The 22,525-nt window shown below is 44.1% G+C and overlaps 1 protein-coding gene across 1 annotated transcript in view; it reads right to left on the bottom strand.

Moving 5' to 3' along the window:
* Positions 1-22,314, bottom strand: part of LOC140069265 (NACHT, LRR and PYD domains-containing protein 3-like) — a 48,805-nt gene extending 26,491 nt beyond the window's left edge. Inside the window, exons 1-6 of the mRNA XM_072114745.1 lie at positions 22,202-22,314; positions 14,478-14,580; positions 13,469-13,572; positions 10,345-10,502; positions 9,000-9,171; positions 6,438-6,503 (exon numbers count right to left, since the gene is read on the bottom strand). Coding sequence (XP_071970846.1) covers positions 6,438-6,503; positions 9,000-9,171; positions 10,345-10,502; positions 13,469-13,572; positions 14,478-14,580; positions 22,202-22,283 — 685 coding nt within the window. The 5' untranslated portion in view covers positions 22,284-22,314. The remainder of the gene's footprint in view (positions 1-6,437; positions 6,504-8,999; positions 9,172-10,344; positions 10,503-13,468; positions 13,573-14,477; positions 14,581-22,201) is intronic.
* Positions 22,315-22,525: the final 211 nt, after the last annotated feature.

Raw genomic sequence — 22,525 nt, 5'->3', positions numbered from 1 at the left:
ATATTACTGGAGAATCATTGTAGTATAAGACTACATGTGCTCATGTATACATTACACAGGAGGTGGATGGGATAGTAGTGAGGGGGTACATGCAGCCTCAGTTAATATTACTGGAGACGCTCTGTAGTATAAGACTACATGTGCTCATGTATACATTACATAGGAGGTGGATGGGGCAGTAGTGAGGGAGTACATGCAGCCTCAGTATATATTACTGGAGAAGCTCTGTAGTATAAGACTACATGTGCTCATGTATACATTACATAGGAGGTGGATGGGATAGTAGTGAGGAGAGTACATGCAGCCTCAGTCTATATTACTGGAGAATCACTGTAATATAAGACTACATGCAATTTGGTAAAATCAAGTTGAGGAGTAGCCATCACGGGTAAGGCCTCCTGGAGTGGAGGAGTAGCCATCAGGGGTATGGCCTCCTGGAGTGGAAGCCATCACGGGTATGGCCCCCTGGAGTAGAGGGGTAGCCATCACAGGTATGACCCCCTGGAGTGGAGTGGTAGCCATCACGGGTATGGCCCACTGGAGCGTAGGGGTAGCCATCACGGGTATGGCCCCCTGGAGTGGAGGGGAAGCCATCACGGGTATAGCCTCCTGGAGTGGAGGGGAAGCCATCACGGTTATGGCCCCCTGGAGTGGAGAGGTTGCCATCACGGGTATGGCCCCCTGGAGTGGAGAGGTTGCCATCACGGGTATGGCCCCCTGGAGTGGAGGGGAAGCCATCACGGGTATGGCCCCCTGGAGTGGAGAGGTAGCCATCATGGGTATGGCCCCCTGGAGTGGAGTGGTAGCCATCATGGGTATGGCCCAGTGGAGCATAGGGGTAGCCATCACGGGTATGGCCCCCTGGAGTGGAAGGGTAGCTATCAAGGGCATGGCCTCCTGGAGTGGAGGGGTAGCCATCATGGTTATGGCCCTCGGTTTCTACAGATTGTCCTGTTAATATATCCCTGCGGCTTGCATGTCAAATGCTTGCAGAATAAATTGGGTCCTCTGAGCTAGGTGACTTGCGCCTGGAGGAATGGTGCCTTTCTCAGGTGTCCTTGGAAGCTGATGCAGGCACAATGAATAATGCCAGCAGGAAGAGCGGGCAGCACCAAGGAGGTGCTGGTCCTGGTCAAAATGTAATTTTCAACTTGAACTGTTGGCCTGCACAACAATTTATATTAGAAGAAGGAAGTCTGGTCATAAACTGCAGCGAGAGATCGAAAAACACACAAATGCCCCCCCCCCCCACATCTATTATCTTCTTGTCTTATGATCTATATTAATGGTATATATTGGACTTATTAGCATCCTGGTGTTGATGAATCATAACTAGTGGGCTTAGCTGTACAGAACCATTAGCTAGGCAGTGGTGCAGTAATTTTTGTATTTTAATAGGAGAGGGTATGTTAGCCCCCATGTATTTATTGGAATCATGGTTACTCTTTTATGATTCCCTGCTTCACTGTTTTTAAGTGGATTATTATTGCAGTCATTACTATATAGTCAGTTACATTTTGTAGAGTTGGGCTATGCTATTTTACTTGGACATTTCCTCGCTTATTTTGCAAAAACATCTCTGAGAACTAGAGTTTATTGGCTTTGTGGGGGTCGAGTCCATTTGAGGTGTCAAACGGCCTCTTCTGTGGCGGTGGAGGAGTTGGGTGGAAGTTGCAGGTGGACTCATTTTTAACTCATAGAGGATGTTAAACCTCATGGTGGTGAACAGGCTGAGCTTTGGAAGTGGCCAGCCTGAAGGATGTCTTAATGGTAATGTCATCCAGGGGCGGGCACGGTGGTGAAGCACAGGAGTGAGGATCTTCACAAGGGTCATTGGTGCCCTTAAAGTGTATTGGCTCTGCTAGAATGGCAAGCCAGAGCGTGCCGCCCCTTTATTGCTGCCTGGCCGGTGGGCTGTACGTCAGGCAGCTGGGGATCTCACAGTATAGGTGAATCCCATTCCTAGCAATTCACCCAACTCCTCCTTTAACTATTTTAGTCTTGTGATTTAAATAAAGCTGTGGCCTATTTGACACCATACAATGAAGTGTTTTGTGTTTATTTATACCTGACACAAAGTTCCCCCTTTTCTTTTGAGCTGTTATGACGAAGTGAGGGTCCATCCCATATCCAAAAGTCATGTCTCCTGGACCCATGCCACCACCACCAGAGAGAGGGACTACCTCCAGGGACAGGGAGGACAAAAAAGAAGACATTCCTGCAATCTGTCTAAGGAGATCCTTACTGCGGAACACCAGTTACTGAATCTCTGGCGTCTATAACATCAAGTCTTTTCTCTTCATAGTTTCATTGTTTATACGGTTGAAAAAAGACACTTGTCCATCAAGTTCAACCAAGGAAGGGAAGGGATTGGACGAGCAAGGGATCTATATAAAATAACCGTCAATGTTGTATAGGTGTAAAAAGGCATCTAGACCCTTCTTGAAGCTCTCTGCTGTCCCTGCTGTGACCAGCGCCTGAGCTCTCTGCTGTCCCTGCTGTGACCAGCACCTGAGCTCTCTGCTGTCCCTGCTGTGACCAGCGCCTGAGCTCTCTGCTGTCCCTGCTGTGACCAGCACCTGAGCTCTCTGCTGTCCCTGCTGTGACCAGCGCCTGAGCTCTCTGCTGTCCCTGCTGTGACCAGCACCTGAGCTCTCTCCTGTCCCTGCTGTGACCAGCGCCTGAGCTCTCTGCTGTCCCTGCTGTGACCAGCGCCTGAGCTCTCTGCTGTCCCTGCTGTGACCAGCGCCTGAGCTCTCTGCTGTCCCTGCTGTGACCAGCGCCTGAGCTCTCTGCTGTCCCTGCTGTGACCAGCGCCTGAGCTCTCTGCTGTCCCTGCTGTGACCAGCGCCTGAGCTCTCTGCTGTCCCTGCTGTGACCAGCGCCTGAGCTCTCTGCTGTCCCTGCTGTGACCAGCGCCTGAGCTCTCTGCTGTCCCTGCTGTGACCAGCGCCTGAGCTCTCTGCTGTCCCTGCTGTGACCAGCGCCTGAGCTCTCTGCTGTCCCTGCTGTGACCAGCGCCTGAGGCAGGCTTCCATAGATTGACAGTTCTCATAGTAAAGAAGCCCTGTAGCCTCTGGTGATTAAACCTTGTTTTCTCCAGACGGAGACAGTGCCCCCTCGTCTTTTGATTTAATCTGAAACAACTTTCCACCATATTTTTTGTATGGACCATTCATATATTTCTATAAATTAATCCTGTCTCCTCGTAGTCGTCTCTTTTCCAGGCTAAATAAATCTAGTTGTTTTAATCTTTCCTCATAACTCAGACCCTCCATAACCTTTATCATTTTTGTGGCTCTACGTTGAACCCTCTCCAGCTCCAGGGCATCCTTTTTATCCTTGAAAAGTAATATTACCAAAACTGAACTTCTTGTCTTTCCAGCATCTTCCAACCTAACCCTGATCTCTCCATTTCTGTCTGTGATGTCTTTATGAGACTCCGACCTCTCCTTTGCAAAATATATTCAATCTGTTGCTTGCTCTTGCTGGATGCCCCATTAAAATAGTAATCTGCAGATCTCCCATAGTGAGGTCCTCTCTGGAATTAAAGACAGCCGCTTAACCACAACAATATTCCTTAAACCAACAGACAGAACGGCCTACCTGAGAAATAACAGCTTCCACCCCAAACATACCAGACAGTATCATATATAGCCAGGCCAAACACTACATCCGTATCTATCATATACAGCCAGGCCATACACTACATCCGTATCTATCATATACAGCCAGGCCAAACACTACATCCGTACCTATCATATACAGCCAGGCCATACACTACATCCGTATCTATCATATACAGCCAGGCCATACACTACATCCGTATCTATCATATACAGCCAGGCCATACACTACATCCGTATCTATCATATACAGCCAGGCCAAACACTACAGCCGTATCTATCATATACAGCCAGGCCATACACTACATCCGTATCTATCATATACAGCCAGGCTATACACTACATCCGTATCTATCATATACAGCCAGGCCATACACTACATCCGTATCTATCACATACAGCCAGGCCATACACTACATCCGTATCTATCACATACAGCCAGGCCATACACTACATCCGTATCTATCATATACAGCCAGGCTATACACTACATCGTATCCATCATATACAGCCAGGCCATACACTACATCCGTACCTATCATATACAGCCTGGTCATACACTACATCGTATCCATCATATACAGCCAGGCCATACACTACATCCGTACCTATCATATACAGCCTGGTCATACACTACATCGTATCCATCATATACAGCCAGGCCATACACTACATCCGTAGCTATCATATACAGCCAGGCCATACACTACAACCGTATCTATCATATACAGCCAGGCCAAACACTACAGCCGTATCTATCATATACAGCCAGGCCATACACTACATCCGTATCTATCATATACAGCCAGGCCATACACTACATCCGTATCTATCATATACAGCCAGGCCATACACTACATCCGTATCTATCATATACAGCCAGGCCATACACTACATCCGTATCTATCATATACAGCCAGGCTATACACTACATCGTATCCATCATATACAGCCAGGCCATACACTACATCCGTATCTATCATATACAGCCAGGCCATACACTACATCCGTATCTATCATATACAGCCAGGCCATACACTACATCCGTATCTATCATATACAGCCAGGCTATACACTACATCGTATCCATCATATACAGCCAGGCCATACGCTACATCCGTATCTATCATATACAGCCAGGCCATACGCTACATCCGTATCTATCATATACAGCCAGGCCATACACTACATCCGTATCTATCATATACAGCCAGGCCATACACTACATCCGTATCCATCATATACAGCCAGGCCATACACTACATCCGTATCCATCATATACAGCCAGGCCATACACTACATCCGTAGCTATCATATACAGCCAGGCCATACGCTACATCCGTATCTATCATATACAGCCAGGCCATACACTACATCCGTATCTATCATATACAGCCAGGCCATACACTACATCCGTATCTATCATATACAGCCAGGCCATACACTACATCCGTATCTATCATATACAGCCAGGCCATACACTACATCCGTATCTATCATATACAGCCAGGCTATACACTACATCGTATCCATCATATACAGCCAGGCCATACACTACATCCGTATCTATCATATACAGCCAGGCCATACACTACATCGTATCCATCATATACAGCCAGGCCATACACTACATCCGTATCTATCATATACAGCCAGGCCATACACTACATCCATATCCATCATATACAGCCAGGCCATACACTACATCTGTATCTATCATATACAGCCAGGCCATACACTACATCCGTATCTATCATATACAGCCAGGCCATACACTACATCCGTATCTATCATATATAGCCAGGCCATACACTACATCCGTACCTATCATATACAGCCTGGTCATACACTACATCGTATCCATCATATACAGCCAGGCCAAACACTACATCCGTATCTATCATATACAGCCAGGCTATACACTACATCCGTATCTATCATATATAGCCAGGCCATACACTACATCCGTACCTATCATATACAGCCTGGTCATACACTACATCGTATCCATCATATACAGCCAGGCCATACACTACATCCGTATCTATCATATACAGCCAGGCCATACACTACATCCGTATCTATGATATACAGCCAGGCCATACACTACATCCGTATCTATCATATACAGCCAGGCCATACACTACATCCGTATCTATCATATACAGCCAGGCCATACACTACATCCGTATCTATCATATACAGCCAGGCCATACACTACATCCGTATCTATCATATACAGCCAGGCTATACACTACATCCGTATCTATCATATACAGCCAGGCCATACACTACATCCGTATCTATCATATACAGCCAGGCTATACACTACATCCGTATCTATCATATACAGCCAGGCCATACACTACATCCGTATCTATCATATACAGCCAGGCCATACACTAGAACCGTATCTGCTCAGACAAGACAGACCTGGAGAAACACCTCCTGGAGCTCAGGTCTGAATTTCTCCAGTTTTGCTACAGAACAAAAGTAACTGACAACTAAATAAGAAAAGGAGCCCCCATCAACAGAGACCATTTACTCACATATAAGGAGACCCAACAGGAGGCCAGAGTGCCCCAAGTAGTCACTTACAGCCACAACTGGAGATCCTACATTTTATTACCAAGGAACTCCAACCGATTCTACATAAAGATACGAGACTAAAAGAAATATTTCCAGTCCCTCCTCTCCTGTCCTTCCGGCAACCACCAAACCTGAAACAACTGGTTGTCCGGAGCCCTGAGACCTCCATCAGAAAATGGCCTCTCAGCCAGAAACATCCAAAGACTCCATCAGTGCACTTACCTTGCAGTTGAGGGGGAAGGTTGTGCCCCTCACTATCCAGCAGTATTTCCTCTGGCAGATTGACACCTAAGAAATGAGAGATTTGTAAGATTTCAGGGTGGGCAGAGCAGGTCAGGGCTGGATGTAGAGGTATAACTGGTACAAGGTCTGATGCTATATGTCCCTGACCCAATATACATCTCATTATATAACTCTGAAAATGTCATGTCTAAGGACTCGATCTACAGGATTGATGTCCACTCAAATTTACAGATAGAGGTTCTTCAGCTAAAACAAGAGATTTTTGTAAAAACTAAAACTGAAACAAATATTCACGACAATTAGAAATCCTATAAATAATTCCCGGGAGTCATTTCAGGTTCATCTTTCCATAATCTACACCCACACAAAACCAGTAGAGGAAAGCAAATGATCCAGGATTCTGAAGCTGAAGCTTCGCCAAATTTATTCGGCAAATACAAAAACTATTTTGTATTCAGGACCAAATCTATTTGGCCCACATCGATGTTACTCCGATTGTCTTGATTGAATTTGATATAAGTCCCCTTATTCTTCCGAAAAAAATTTCCCCCATGCACAGTCTTTGAAGTAATGTCCCCAACAAGTTTTTTCATGATACCTCTGTGGTCATGAGTGCCGCAAACCGTTACTCTTTCCTACCGTATATGTTGGATGGTGAAGTCAAGGATTTGGTAGCGTGCACCACCACATGGAATGTTCGGAGGAGGACGTTTGGGTGATTGGGTGAGCAAACTAATTGTTTCTTTTATATCTCAACAAGATTATTTCACTCAGTAATTTTTTTCTTGCCAAATGAAGATTGTGGTGATGGAACCCTAGATATTACGATGAAATGCGAGTTATACCGAGGCTTTAGAGCTAAGCGATGGAGACGGGTGGGACCCTTGTGTGGGACAAGCCTGGAAAAATCTCCCCTTCATTAGAATGAAGTGGATGAAGGCTGGGAAAGGTACACGGCTTGTGGCTGCAGCTACGACCTGACGTGGCTGTATCTGGGTGTTGGTAGTAGTCAAGCGTTAAAAGTGGTGGCAGGAGGGGATCGGCAGCAGAGAGCGGTGGCTGCGATGGTGGGTGGCGGCAGCATCTACAGCGGCTGTTGTGTCCATACTGACGGGCAGGCAGGTGGCAGCACATGCACCAGCTTTGTTATGTGACACAATGAACTTCATGTTAGTTAAAAAATTGGGGTGATATATTTTGTGGGGTTTTTTGTTTAAATTCGAAAAATTCTCCATTTTAAATATTCCAATTTTTCTGCTTTCCGTGCTTTCATGCTACCCCGATTAACTTAATTAAAATGTTTACCAAATGTCTGATGTATGACGACAGGGGTTTTTATGCATCCTCTTATTTTCTAGGACCGTATAGAAAGCTTAGAACTTTGGTTGTGATTTTTCACATTTAGATGACAATCACCAAATCTCACATTTTGAGGGACCTGCTCAGTTTTTAAGTGACTTTGAGAGACCTAAATAATATTAAAAACTCCATAGATTGCCCTGTGATAGAAACTACACCCCGCAGGATGTAAAAGAAGTTTGCTAACCCTTTAGCTGTTCCACAGGGGTTAAAACAAAATGGAGGTGGATTCTTGTCCAAGATTCAAAAAAATTATAGAGATGGCAAAAAAATAGCCCAGTACTTACCATTTCGGATGCTCCCGGTCTCCCACGTTGTGGTACGTCGGTGCCTCGGCGCGGACAACTTCCACCTGCCTGTCCCCAGTCCCAGGTCCTATACACTCAAGTCCTTTCATAGTGAATTCGGGGCTGGGCTAGAAATCGCTTGTTTTGCTTTTATATGAGCTGTTAGAGGATTTTTAAAGAAGTTCCATTGTGAGTATATTATATAGAGAATACAGCACTGGTTGCATTGTATTAAAAGATCCTGTCGGATGATGCATAGGCCTGTATTACGGGGGGATTTATCATTGGGGTTTTTGTTTATGTTTGGCGTTGTTTTGGCGCAGTTGTGGTGCAAAAGCTGTTTTGTGGGTGGCATTGTGGGTTAGTGGTTAGCATTACAGCCTTGCAGCGCTGGGGACCTGGGTTCCAGTCCTAGGGCCAACATCTGCAAAAAGTTTGTATGTTCTCTCCGTGTTTGTGTGGGTTTCCTCCGGTTTCCTCCCACGCTCCAAAACAGCGCATTCCCCGAGTTGCGTTCCCCGACTCCAATGCACAGCTGTCATGATTCACTAAGATCGGGCACCCGATTTTCTGCATCTGTCGCTTCCCCAATCAGGTCTGCCGGAGTTCACCTTCTTTTTCCCGGGGCATGTAAGTGCTTGATCATGCGACACAAATTCAAAGTTAAATCCCGCGGTTTGTCCGAATCTGTCGGATCTGTCCAACGGCCCGCCCCCCGATTTCTGACGCATGAAAGCCGGCGCCGATTCGCCAAAATGCGATAGCGCGCAATACCGTCCCCGGCTCGATCCCGGAAAGTCGGAAAACCCGACGAAAATGTGGAAATCACTGCCCGGGGGGGGGAGTCTTTACTATTGGGTAAGTTAGGAGAACCATAAGACACACACAATGTTACCTCTGTGGATGAGCTCCTCCAGTACAGCGTCCAGGGTGTAGGAGCCGTGATCCTTCTGTAAGACGTAAAGACTGACCCACAATGTTATCACAGCTTCTCTTCCTTTATGGAAAATCTCCTGGACTAATTCCCGGGCCAAGGTTTTTCTATCATGTTCTAGACTCGGGTATTTCTAGAACACAAGAAAGGTCAGACATAAGGGTCACTACACAAGTACACAGGGGTCAGCATACACAAATATGTAGGATATTCAGAGAACAAGAATCCACAAATAAAATCAGATCATTTTCTAGGATCATATAATGACTCTCTAGTGTTAGTGTCGTGTGTCTGTAGAAAGGGGGGGTCATACTTAAAGGAAATCTTTACATGCTGATGTGTCAGGACCCGCTCTTCTCTTCTCTTTTTATGCCTTTGTTTTTACAGAGAAAAAGGCTTTCAAAATTATGCAAATGAACCTGAGGAGCTCCACTGTTTATAGAAGTAAATGGAACCTGGAGCTCCTCACGCTCATTTGCATAATTTTGAAAGCATATTTTCTTAAACATCAAGGGAATAAGAGGTTAAAAGAAGCGCAGATCCCGATAAAGGGGACATTCATGTCAACATGTATGGTAGATTCCCAGCACAACCTTTACATTTAATTATATTCATCTGTCATATATATATATATATATATATATATATATATATATACATATTTATTTATTTATTGAATTGGATGTTATTTTAAAAAAAAGTTACTAGTGTGAAGATAATTTCCCATAAATGTAGTCATGTTGTCCCTTAGAAATGAGATTGTTGTCCTTGTGTAACGACCACCGCTCCTGAAGTGATTGTGCAAAGAAATAATTAGTTTTTGGATATGAAATGGCCGGGAGTAACTGCATAACCACTGCTGTTCTGTGATAATAAACACTGGGTTAAGGTGGTTGGGTATGTCTCAGTAACGCGTGTATGGAAATTGCTTCCAGAGTGTGGCAGTGGTCGTATCCAAGGACAGCAATCTCCTTTCTAAGGGCCAATATGACTAAATTTATAGCAAATTATCTTAACACAGGTACATTTTTATTAGTAACCTGTAATTGAAGAAATTAATATACATAGTAGATTTAATTAAATGGGTATGTCCAGATGAGAACACCCCTTTAATTATTTAATTGGTTTATAAAAATACAATGGATTTGCTTCTACTAAAACGTAAAACTGCTCTCATGTTTTACTCATTAAAGCCCAACCAATTTTCATCTCCTAGGAGGAATCAGGATGATGAAAAAGAGTAATCAGTTCCTTTGGTAATACGGGGGACGCTTGTATATAGCACCGGCAGATCATGACCTCTCACCTCTAGACCTGTGACATTTCGAGAACTCAGTTCACTCAAAAGCGATCGAGATCTCCAGTTCTCCACAATGTGGAGCAGATCCTCCTGGAAATATTCATACGTCTCCCTTAGGACATGATGTTCACACTCACAGAGCTGCTGGTAAAACTCCTTGACGTCTAGGAATAGAAGGAAACACAATGAAACGTTCTAGAACATATAGAAGACTGGCAGCACTTTATGTAGAATATCGCTGATTGTGATTATATTAGAATGTAATATCTGTGGCTATTTATATATTCAGGGTTACAGTGTGGTTAATTATTTATGGAGGAGCCTAATACAGATATTTTAGTAATAAACAGTATGGACATTGATATATTTAGGAGCGTGGTGTGGCTAATTATACATTCAGGGACACAGGGTAGACAATTATATATGCTGAAGTACAGTTTGGTTCATTATATACATAGAGGGCACAGTGTGGATTGTTATATTTTTAGGAGTACAGTGTGGATAAGTCTTTATTCAGTGGTATAGATTAGGCAGCACTACGCAGAAAAAAATTTGTCAGAGCATGTGGGGAGGAGGAAATAGTAACTGGGATGAAGAGAAGACAGAGCTACTCAGCTACTAAATGTTTTTTTATTTAGCTCTGTTTATACAACAGAAGAGAAAGTATCTGGTGTAGATGAACGAGGCTGCAACACCAGATAGATTACATCCCAAAGTTCTTGAAGGGGTTTTCCCACTAATCAATCCACAGGATAGGGCGGAACTTGCTGATCGGTGGGGGTGTCAGAGACTCTCACAGATCATGAGAACGGACCTCGTCGGACCCCTCGTCACTCCTGGAGATCAATGGAGCAGACGGCCGCACATGTCCGTTCTGCTCCATTCATCTCTACGGAGCTGATGGAGATCGCTGAGTACCCCCAACAATCAGCAAGTTAGGCCCTATGGATAATATTCATGAAAAGGAAAAATCCATGTAACTCCCAGGTTCGCTTAGGTGCATCCGGTGTAAAATCAATCATAGAAATTCGTCACTCCATTTTTGCAGAGTAGAAAAATTATCTTTATTTGTGATGTACAAGCAATCCAATGTAACGTTGTGGAACGTTTCCATCCGTAGTTGGATATTCCTCAGACACTGTAACATGGAGGATGTCTGAGGAAGATGCCACACTCACCACTATTACCTTTTCAGGAAGATCCTCGAGGACGCATATGAAAAGAGCATCTTTTGTAGAGACTCTACAAAACCTCTTCTGCCAGCTACCCAAAATTGCTACCTTCTATATCATCCCTAAAGTCCACAAAAACTCTGAAGATCCTCCAAGTAGGCCCATTGTCCCGGGTAAAGAGGGGATGTTGGAAGAAGTATGCCTCTTTGTTGATCATTTTCTAAAACCATGAGTGAGGGATTTACCCTCATTCATACAAGATACAACCTCAGCCCTTAATCAACTCAATGGTCTGACGGTAGAGGATAATATGATCTTGGTAACAGCTGATGTAGAATCTCTATATACGTCGATAAGACACAATGATGGTTTGAGAGCAGTGAATCTTTTCCTTTCTTCAAGCAATCTATCTAAAGACCTGGCAAATCTTCTTCTAAGTCTTTTGGAATTTATTCTAACTTTTTTATTTTCAAGGACAAGTTCTATTTGCAAACCCAGGGCACGGCTATGGGGGCAGCGTGTGTCCCCTCATACGCAAACTTTTTCTAGGAGCTTGGGAACGGGAAATCGTTCAACAAGAGAACATCCCTGGTATCAACAAAGTCCACAACTGGCTACGATATATCGACGACATACTCTTCCTGTGGGAAGGAACAACAGGACCTGCATAGTTTTATGGAAGAACTCAATAGGAATGATCTGAATATAAAACTAACCTTCAAATCAGGAAGAAAAATGGAATTTCTCGATATATATTGATTACGGTGGGAATAGGCAATAAAATTGAAACGGATGTTTTTCGTAAACCGACGGCCATTACTTCCTTACTACACGCCAGCTCCTCACATCCAGAACCAACGAAACATGGAATACCAACAGGTCGGTTTCTTAGATTAAGAAGAATTTGTTCAAATGATATCATCTTTGAAGAACAAGCCAAGGATCTCTGGCAAAGATTCCAGAAGAGGGGATATTCAAATCGTACAATTAGAAAAGCATACAGAAGGGCAAAATTCTCAAATCGTGAATCCCTTCTCTGCCCCAACAAGATCAAACCGGCCCAACAAAACCATACTAGAATAATAATCACCTATCATAACAACTGGCAAGAGATGACAAGAATTATAAAACAATTCTGGCCCATTTTGAAAACTGATCCCACATTGAAGGACAATATGTCTCCGACCCCTCTCATTACGGCCAGAAGATCCAAGAACCTTAAAGACTTACTTGTTCATAGCCATTATGTTCATGAAAAACAAAATGTCTTTGGCAATAAAGGCCCTAAATGGTGATGCTATCCCTGCAAAATGTGTAAACCATGTAAAAATATTGTCAGAGCCTAAGAATTTAACAATGTGGACAATACTCTTCCAGATAACGCAACATATAACCTGTAATACCACTGGGATCATCTACCAGGCAATCTGCCCTTGTGGCAAAATTTATGTTGGTCTGACATTGTGCCAATTCAAAATAAGAGTTGGAGAACATGTCAGAGGCATAATTAATGCGAAAAATGTGGAAAATGAAGAAGAATTGAGAACCTTGCCAAAACATTTTAAGAGATTTCACAATTGCAATCTGGAAGGCTTAAAATTCAAAGGCATCGACAAGGTAAGTCTGGGCATCGGAGGTGGGAACATTCATCAAAAGCTGGCACAACTCGAATGTAGGTGGATCTGTAGGCTAGGAAGCATGTCCCCAAAGCAGGACTCTTCTGATCTAACCTCCCTTCTGAGTTACCTTTCCGGCGTCATTTGTCTTTTCTCCACCATTCCTGTTTTTTATCTCTCTCACTTTGAGATTTTAATTCTGTGTTTATATTTTTTATTAGGTTTTAGCTATATGCATTTTGAGGTGTTTAAGGAAACTAGCTTCATGTATCTATATTCCAATACTAATTTATACTTTTTATGTTCTAAAGATACAAGACAACCAATGAGTATGGTACTTACCTGGGAGGACCTGGCGCGATGGTTGGATTGAAGGCTTGGAGATTGTGTCCAAGGTTCGGGGTTGAATTGGTGGAGTGGCGACTTCATGTGACAACCTGACCCATCTTTAATAAAGAAGAAGGAAGAGTGGACATTTAGATGGACTATATGGATGAGATGAATAATCTTGTTCTCTGGTCTTCTCCCTCCACAAACGGACTGAAATTGTCACAAATTGTTGGCTACCTATTCGTTTGGTATGCACCTACGATAGTCATCTCTATGAATTTTCTCCCCCCGCAGTTTTTTATGGTAATGTATATATTGTGATTGGATCAAGCACGTCATAAGCACTTTTAAGGCACTTTAGACACTTTTTCGCAGTTTTTACAGGCACTTTAGTTTTTCCTTACCCTCGGGTTGTCCTGTTTCTTTTAATACATATTTCCTTCATTAGAAGCAAGTAAATAGCTGTGATATAGATTTAGATAGATATAGATATACAGGCACTTTATAATCTTCACTTAATGCACTTTATTGTCCCCTTACTATAACGGCACATTCTTTATTATTGTTTTTCTTGTTAACCTATGAATAGTATAGGCAACATCTCCTAGTGCCAAAATTTTGGGTGACAGGTCCTCTTTAAGCTTCTCACATCAATAGACATTTATAACACCATTATTGCCCCAAACAAATCACTCAGTTAATCACCAATATTGCTTACCGTCTTCACAGGGAGATGGAAATTCCTGCGGACGCACGTCGCAGTTCAACCTCGGCCGGATCGCGTCACAGCCGCATAGGTACCCGCCCATCGTGATGACGCGGCGGAGGGGATGGTTTTCCCCTCGGCTCCGTCAATCGCGCAAGTGCGGGCCGGACGGCAGTGATTGCGATCTTTTGTTGCCAGGCAGAGCTTAGTTGTGTTACGTGCGTCGATCAGCTGCAGGCTAATGAGAGGGCCCGCACTCACCCAGCTCACTCATTGGCTAAATAACTATTTAAATACACGTAGCTTCCTACTCACTTCATTCCTCCTGACGAAGCCTTTGGCGAAACGCACGTCGAGGTGTCTACAGGGCGCCAGGTCTCTTCCCGGGGTTGGCGTGCCAATTTCTTCTTACTGCCTCCTGCATAGACAGGCAAAAAGACAGTTCACTACTAAAAGCCTCTACTGTTAGTAACCCCCTATTGGAAGGGAGGACTATGCAGTGGTGTTTATAAACAGCAGTAGATGTCATTATATATATGTTCCTCACTTTTCTCTCAGGATTAATTGGCAATCCTAAAAAAAACTTTGGAGTTAAATTTGGATATTGCTACATGTCTTTTTGTTTCATATATATAAATAAAGATATTTACTCAATAGCTCTCTACAGCGATCTGGTGGTGTATACCGATAGGTGCATTCTAGGGATCAACATGGTATAGAGTGATTTTTATTAATGTGTCTGGACATTTGTTTGGTTGAATCAATGTAATAGTGTGTAACGTTTCCATCCGTAGCCGGATCTTCCTCAGACATCCTCCATGTTACAGTGTCTGAGGAAGATCCAACTACGGATGGAAACGTTACACACCATTACATTGGATTGCCTGTACATCACAAATAAAGATAATTTTTCTACTCTGGAAAAACGGAGTGCCGAATTTCTATGATTGACTATCCTGTGGATAAGGCCTTACTTGATTAGTGGGAAAACCCCTTTAAAGAACTGTTATTGCTGTGCTACTGTCCAAATTCTTATATACTCCCTAAAGATTGTATTGTGTCAAGTAGAAGGTAAATGTGGCAAAACGTTTCAAAACGGGCTCTAGATCTTCACCAAGCAATTATAGAGCTGTGAGATTTACTTCCACTACAGTAAGTGACAGACAGCGAGGGGTTACTAAGGACAGAAGACTAACCTGATCTGCTTTCATGAAGAGGTCAATGTTTACTGTTGTTTTGGGGCAGCTGTGGTACAAATGCTGTTTTGTCAGGCTTCTGGGGTAGTGAACCCCCTGGACCACCGCGGACGATGACACAAGCCGACACCTGGGACCGGAATCTAAGTGGCACCAGGTCTTCACCAGAGCCCGCCGCAAAGCTGGATGGTTTTGTTGCGGCGCGGTGCCACCAGGTCATTCCACAGGCGCAACTTGTTGCAGTGGCAGCCAAGGTCGAGGTACAAGGTCGGCAGGCAATCTTGTGGTTGGGGACAGGCAGTAGGTCAATACAGGCGGCAACGGTCCAAGGTCAGGGACGGAACAAGAGGTTAAGGCTGGCAGCGAAGGAGCGGAATCGGGAAGTCAACACAAGGAAGCTTTCTCTGAGGCATATATCGCAAAGATCCGGCGGGCAATGCTGGGAGAAGCCGGTTTTTAAGGAGTCCCAGGAAGTGGCCAGCACCAATCAGCGGTGCGCTGGCCCTTTAAATCTGCAAGCGCTGGTGTGTGTGTTTCCGTAGGGAATGGGGACGTGCACGCTGGGAAGCCGGGACAGGAACAGGAGTGCGGCCTGGAAAGGACGCTGCAACAGAGAGGGGCACGGGTGACCCATGGCACAAAATTAACACAGGACAGGGAAAAGTCCCTGTGACACGGACCCGTCCTGCACCAAATGTATTATTTCCATAGACTAGTTCTCACAATACGACTGAATTCCTGATTTGCAACTTTCCATTTAGGTGCAAGTTTTGGCGCAAATTGACTCCAGTCCCCACCCTGGTCTATGTGCTGCAACTTTTGATGTTTTTTTGCAAATTTTGTTTGATTGTCACAAACATCAACAGCTACTTAGCAAACTAAGTTCCATCTGGATAAATGTAAGGTTATTAGTAAATCTTGAGAAGGATCTAGTAGATCATAGATGATATAGCAATCGGCTGCCAGCAGCGTCTTGTCATGTATTTCACCACTCAATGACTTGGCCAGAAAAGGCCGGGGTATTTTTAACGAATTTTCATATGTATCGGTCGGTATAAGGGCCAGAGCTTTTCCGGTGTTTTCCGATGTTTTAGTTCAAACTTAACAAATCTAAAGGACTTTCTCGTTTTTAGTTCTTTTTGGGGTTAAATATACAAAAAGTGTAAAAAAAAGCCTTTTTTGTAATTAGAATTTAATTAGTTTAGTCTTAGCAAGTGACAACTGATACATTCCTATAAATATATAAATGGTCCATACGAAGAAAATGGAAAAATGAGGGTTTAATGTTGTGAAGGTTTTATCTCCAGAGGGGACAATCCTTCTTTACTGTAAGAAATGTAAATGTACAGAATAACCGTGCTCAGGAGCTGGTCACAGCAGGAACTGCAGAGAGCTTCAAAAATGGTTTAGATACCTTCTTAAAGCAAAAAAACATAAATTTTTAAGTAATTGTGTTCCATATATTGCTTCCGTTCAGCCCCATCTCTTGCCCTTTTTGTTGGAACTTGATGGAGAAATGTTTTTTTTTTCAATTGTACCATCTATGCAGCTACTTTATAGCTATATATATATATATATATATTATACTATATATTTTAAAAAAATATATACACTCACCGGCCACTTTATTAGGTACACCATGCTAGTAACGGGTTGGACCCCCTTTTGCCTTCAGAACTGCCTCAATTCTTCGTGGCATAGATACAACAAGGTGCTGGAAGCTCCTCAGAGATTTTGGTCCATATTGACATGATGGCATCACACAGTTGCCGCAGATTTGTCGGCTGCACATCCATGATGCGAATCTCCCGTTCCACCACATCCCAAAGATGCTCTATTGGATTGAGATCTGGTGACTGTGGAGGCCATTTGTGTCCAGTGACCTCATTGTCATGTTCAAGAAACCAGTCTGAGATGATTCCAGCTTTATGACATGGCGCATTATCCTGCTGAAAGTAGCCATCAGATGTTACAGGGTACATTGTGGTCATAAAGGGATGGACATGGTCAGCAACAATACTCAGGTAGGCTGTGGCATTGTACCAAGGGGCCCAAAGACACCATGACACCACCACCACCAGCCTGAGCCGCTGATACAAGGCAGGATGGATCCATGACACCACCACCACCAGCCTGAGCCGCTGATACAAGGCAGGATGGATCCATGCTTTCATGTTGTTGACGCCAAATTCTGACCCTACCATCCGAATGTCGCAGCAGAAATCGAGACTCATCAGACCAGGCAACGTTTTTCCAATCTTCTACTGTCCAATTTCGATGAGCTTGTGCAAATTGTAGCCTCAGTTTCCTGTTCTTAGCTGAAAGGAGTGGCACCCGGTGTGGTCTTCTGCTGCTGTAGCCCATCTGCCTCAAAGTTGGACGTACTGTGCGTTCAGAGATGCGCTTCTGCCTACCTTGGTTGTAACGGGTGGCGATTTGAGTCATTGTTGCCTTTCTATCAGCTCGAACCAGTCTGCCCATTCTCCTCTGACCTCTGGCATCAACAAGGCATTTCTGCCCACAGAGCTGCCGCTCACTGGATGTTTTTTCTTTTTCTGACCATTCTCTGTAAACCCTAGAGATGGTTGTGCGTGAAAATCCCAGTAGATCAGCAGTTTCTGAAATACTCAGACCAGCCCTTCTGGCACCAACAACCATGCCACGTTCAAAGGCCACAAATCACCTTTCTTCCCCATACTGATGCTCGGGAGAACTGCAGGAGATTGTCTTGACCATGTCTACATGCCGAAATGCACTAAGCCGCCATGTGATTGGCTGATTAGAAATTAAGTGTTAACGAGCAGTTGGACAGGTGTACCTAATAAAGTGGCCGGTGAGTGTATATATAGCAGCACTAGAAAAAACCTTATTGCAAAGGCCTAGAACTCCGACTAAGTTCATCCAATCAATATTGAAAAAAAAATTGGCAGTACGAGATTCAATCCAAACACCTTTATTCAAGTGACCACTGCACTATAAATTTTATGTATTCATGTTTTGCTTTATATATTGATTCATATGTTGAGGAGTACAGAGTAGATGATTATTTATCTCAGTGTACAATGTAAGTGACCCACATCTCAGGTGGTGGGCTCACCCGTGCCCCTCTCCGCACTCTCTCTCACCTGTCTGCGTTCCTGCTTCAGCTCCGGGGGTCAGGCATGCACTTCCCCACCTCCTAGGGCACTCGCACGCCGGCTCCCATTAATTTAAAGGGCCAACGCACCATTGTTTGGTGCTGGCCATTCCCAGAATCCTTTACACCCCACCCCAGCTCTCCCTGCACACCCCACCTGATCTTTGTGCCTCACAGCCTTAGAGAAAGCTCTGTCTGACACCCTGTGCTTGTATTCCGAATTTCCATTGTGACCCCGATTCCATGATTGACTTTGATCCCATGCTACCTGTCCTGACCTTTCGCTACGTCCAGACTCTGATCCTGTGCTACCTGTCTCGACCTCCTGTCTGTCTCCAACCACGATCTTGCCTTACTTGTACCGCCACCACGGACAAAGTCGCGCCTGTGGAGCGACCAGGTGGTACCACGCTGCAGCAAGTCCAACCCACTTTGCGGCGTGCTGTGCTGAAAACGGGGTGTCACTTAGATTCCGCTCCCAGGCATCGGCTTACATCATCATGGTACAGAGGATCCACTACCCCTGGTGCCTGACAGTAAATAATAAATATTCAGGAGCACAGTGTGGTTTATATATATTCAGGGGTACAGTGCTGATAATTATACATCCAGTGGGCACAACAAGGCAAATTTTTGGTATTTAATAAAAAAAAACTGTTGTTCTCCATGGGGTGAACCTGAAACTACAACTTTAGGAAGTCATTGGCTAACAAAGTAGTTGTTATAGCTTCACCAAACTGCAAGAATATTGTGGCCAAAAGAAAAAAACTCTGATATTAATGGCTTATCCTGCCAAAACCCCACCAATAAGTTATCCATGACGACAATAACACCTTCACGCACCACAACGCAACAGCACGTCATAATGCAGTTATGGATGTATGGGCAGGGCTCCGCCTATGAGCATTATACAGCAGACACCTGCTGATAACTGCCACCATCAGTGCTGGCACCAACTGTGGCAGATAACCTCTTCCTTATTGTAGTTAATATCTTACAAATGATCTGACCCCTAGGGTTAAAGCTCATTAGCAGCTAATTGTAATTAACAAATGTTATTGCTCTGTCAGTAGTTTGGCCATTGACCTTAACCTAAGAATAGACATCCTAGGTCAGTGATGGCCAACCTTTTAGAGACCGAGTGCCCAAACAACAACCAAAATCCACTTATTTACCATGAAGTGCCAACATGGCATTTTAAGCAGTAACTTATTGTTACCTGTTCTTCCACAACTTTTAATTTTATAGACTGCCTGAGGCCACCAATACAGCTGAAAGAAGGAGAGCAAATTCAGACCATCATTGTAGCTTCTTTCCAGGGTCTCTCTGTAGAGGAAGAATGGTGGGTCCAACAGGATGAACTGCAAAGATCTTCTGTCAGAACCTTTTAATTTTTCCCGCAGTTCCAAACAGTCAATAAAGTGTCGCTTTAAAATGGTGATGAGAGCAGTTGCCTGGGACTGCAGGAAGATTCAGTGGATTTGGTCCTGTTTGGTGAACTCTGTCCTGGGGCGATGGCCTGAGTGCCCACAGAAATGGCTCTGAGTGCCACCTCTGGCACCCATGCCATAGGTTTGCCACCATTGTCCTAGGTCATTGTGAATAGCAGCTATATACTTGCACTCAGTGTGAACACTTCCAAACCTACATTGCAGTATGTGTCCGGTTACCATGAGCCTGTAAGGGGCAGACCCCAGGATTTGCACCATAAATATAGCAACGTGGAAGAGAAGCAAGATCCCACGTAACCCCCTCAGGGCGGTGGTCGGCTCCATTCTCTTACCAGACTAATGGTAAAAATCTTTTACATTTCTAGTTACATTTTTGTGTATATACGGATATATATCCAAATAGTGTATGAGGGGGGAAGGGGGGGGGGTGCCCCAGACTCTACCGAATCATCTCACATCCACATGGTCTCTTATGTGCCAATGGCAACAGGAAACCTACCAGACAATTCTTAGATTATTACATGTAAGAACTTCAACAGGAAACACACAGAAGTTATACTGTATCATACTACACACACAATACACAGACCCTGCTATATCCTGCTCAGTATGGTGGTAATATCCTGCTCTGTACAGCCCCTGCACATACATGTAATGACTCCTTCAGGGAACACACAGAAGTTATACTGTATCATACTACACACACACAATACACAGACCCTGCTATATCCTGCTCAGTATGGCGGTAATATCCTGCTCTGTACAGCCCCTGCACATACATGTAATGACTCCTTCAGGGAACAGACAGAAGTTATACTGTATCATACTACACACACAATACACAGACCCTGCTATATCCGGCTCAGTATGGCGGTAATATCCTGCTCTGTACAGCCCCTGCACATACATGTAATGACTCCTTCAGGGAACACACAGAAGTTATACTGTATCATACTACACACAATACACAGACCCTGCTATATCCGGCTCAGTATGGTGGTAATATCCTGCTCTGTACAGCCCCTGTACATACATGTAAGAACTTCAACAGGAAACACACAGAAGTTATACTGTATCATACTACACACACAATACACAGACCCTGCTATATCCTGCTCAGAATGGTGGTAATATCCTGCTCTGTACAGCCCCTGCACATACATGTAATGACTCCTTCAGGGAACACACAGAAGTTATACTGTATCATACTACACACACAATACACAGACCCTGCTATATCCGGCTCTGTATGGCGGTAATATCCTGCTCTGTACAGCCCCTGCACATACATGTAATGACTCCTTCAGGGAACACACATAAGTTATACTGTATCATACTACACACACAATACACAGACCCTGCTATATCCGGCTCTGTATGGCGGTAATATCCTGCTCTGTACAGCCCCTGCACATACATGTAATGACTCCTTCAGGGAACACACAGAAGTTATACTGTATCATACTACACACACAATACACAGACCCTGCTATATCCGGCTCTGTATGGCGGTAATATCCTGCTCTGTACAGCCCCTGCACATACATGTAATGACTCCTTCAGGGAACACACAGAAGTTATACTGTATCATACTACACACACACAATACACAGACCCTGCTATATCCTGCTCAGTATGGCGGTAATATCCTGCGCTGTACAGCCCCTGCACATACATGTAATGACTCCTTCAGGGAACAGACAGAAGTTATACTGTATCATACTACACACAATACACAGACCCTGCTATATCCGGCTCTGTATGGCGGTAATATCCTGCTCTGTACAGCCCCTGCACATACATGTAATGACTCCTTCAGGGAACAGACAGAAGTTATACTGTATCATACTACACACAATACACAGACCCTGCTATATCCGGCTCAGTATGGCTGTAATATCCTGCTCTGTACAGCCCCTGTACATACATGTAAGAACTTCAACAGGAAACACACAGAAGTTATACTGTATCATACTACACACACAATACACAGACCCTGCTATATCCGGCTCAGTATGGCGGTAATATCCTGCTCTGTACAGCCCCTGCACATACATGTAATGACTCCTTCAGGGAACAGGCAGAAGTTATACTGTATCATACTACGCACACACAATACACAGACCCTGCTATAGGTGCTCAGTATGGCGGTATTATCCTGCTCAGTACAGCCCCTGCATATACATGTAATGACTCCTTCAGCAGCCATATTGTAGGATTATTACTGTTAAAAAGTGGGGGAGGAGGAGTCCTTACCTTTTTTGGAAGTCCCAACACCCATGTTGAGGTTCGATAGATTAGAAATCCCGGCTAGATATAGAAAATAAAAAAACAGCATTAGAAGAAACAAAATTATCTTTAACGAGAACCTGTTAGTTGCTTTGGGGCCTCTAACCCAGCGAAGATTCTTCTGCCAGATTCCAATGACTCATTGGCCCCTGGATTCCCAATCCGACACTGCTGCATATCCCCAATCTACGACTGGAAAAACTATGTAAAACCACATCATGGCCTTACCCAGTGCAACTTTTCTAAGTGCAACTATTTAAGTGTACAGAATTATTCCAGAATGTGACATTA

The sequence above is a fragment of the Engystomops pustulosus genome, chromosome 7, assembly GCF_040894005.1.
Source record: "Engystomops pustulosus chromosome 7, aEngPut4.maternal, whole genome shotgun sequence".
NCBI classification, from domain to species: Eukaryota; Metazoa; Chordata; class Amphibia; order Anura; family Leptodactylidae; genus Engystomops; species Engystomops pustulosus.
The sequence above is the reverse complement of the archived record's forward strand: the minus strand, read 5'-3'. Positions and strand labels throughout refer to the sequence as shown.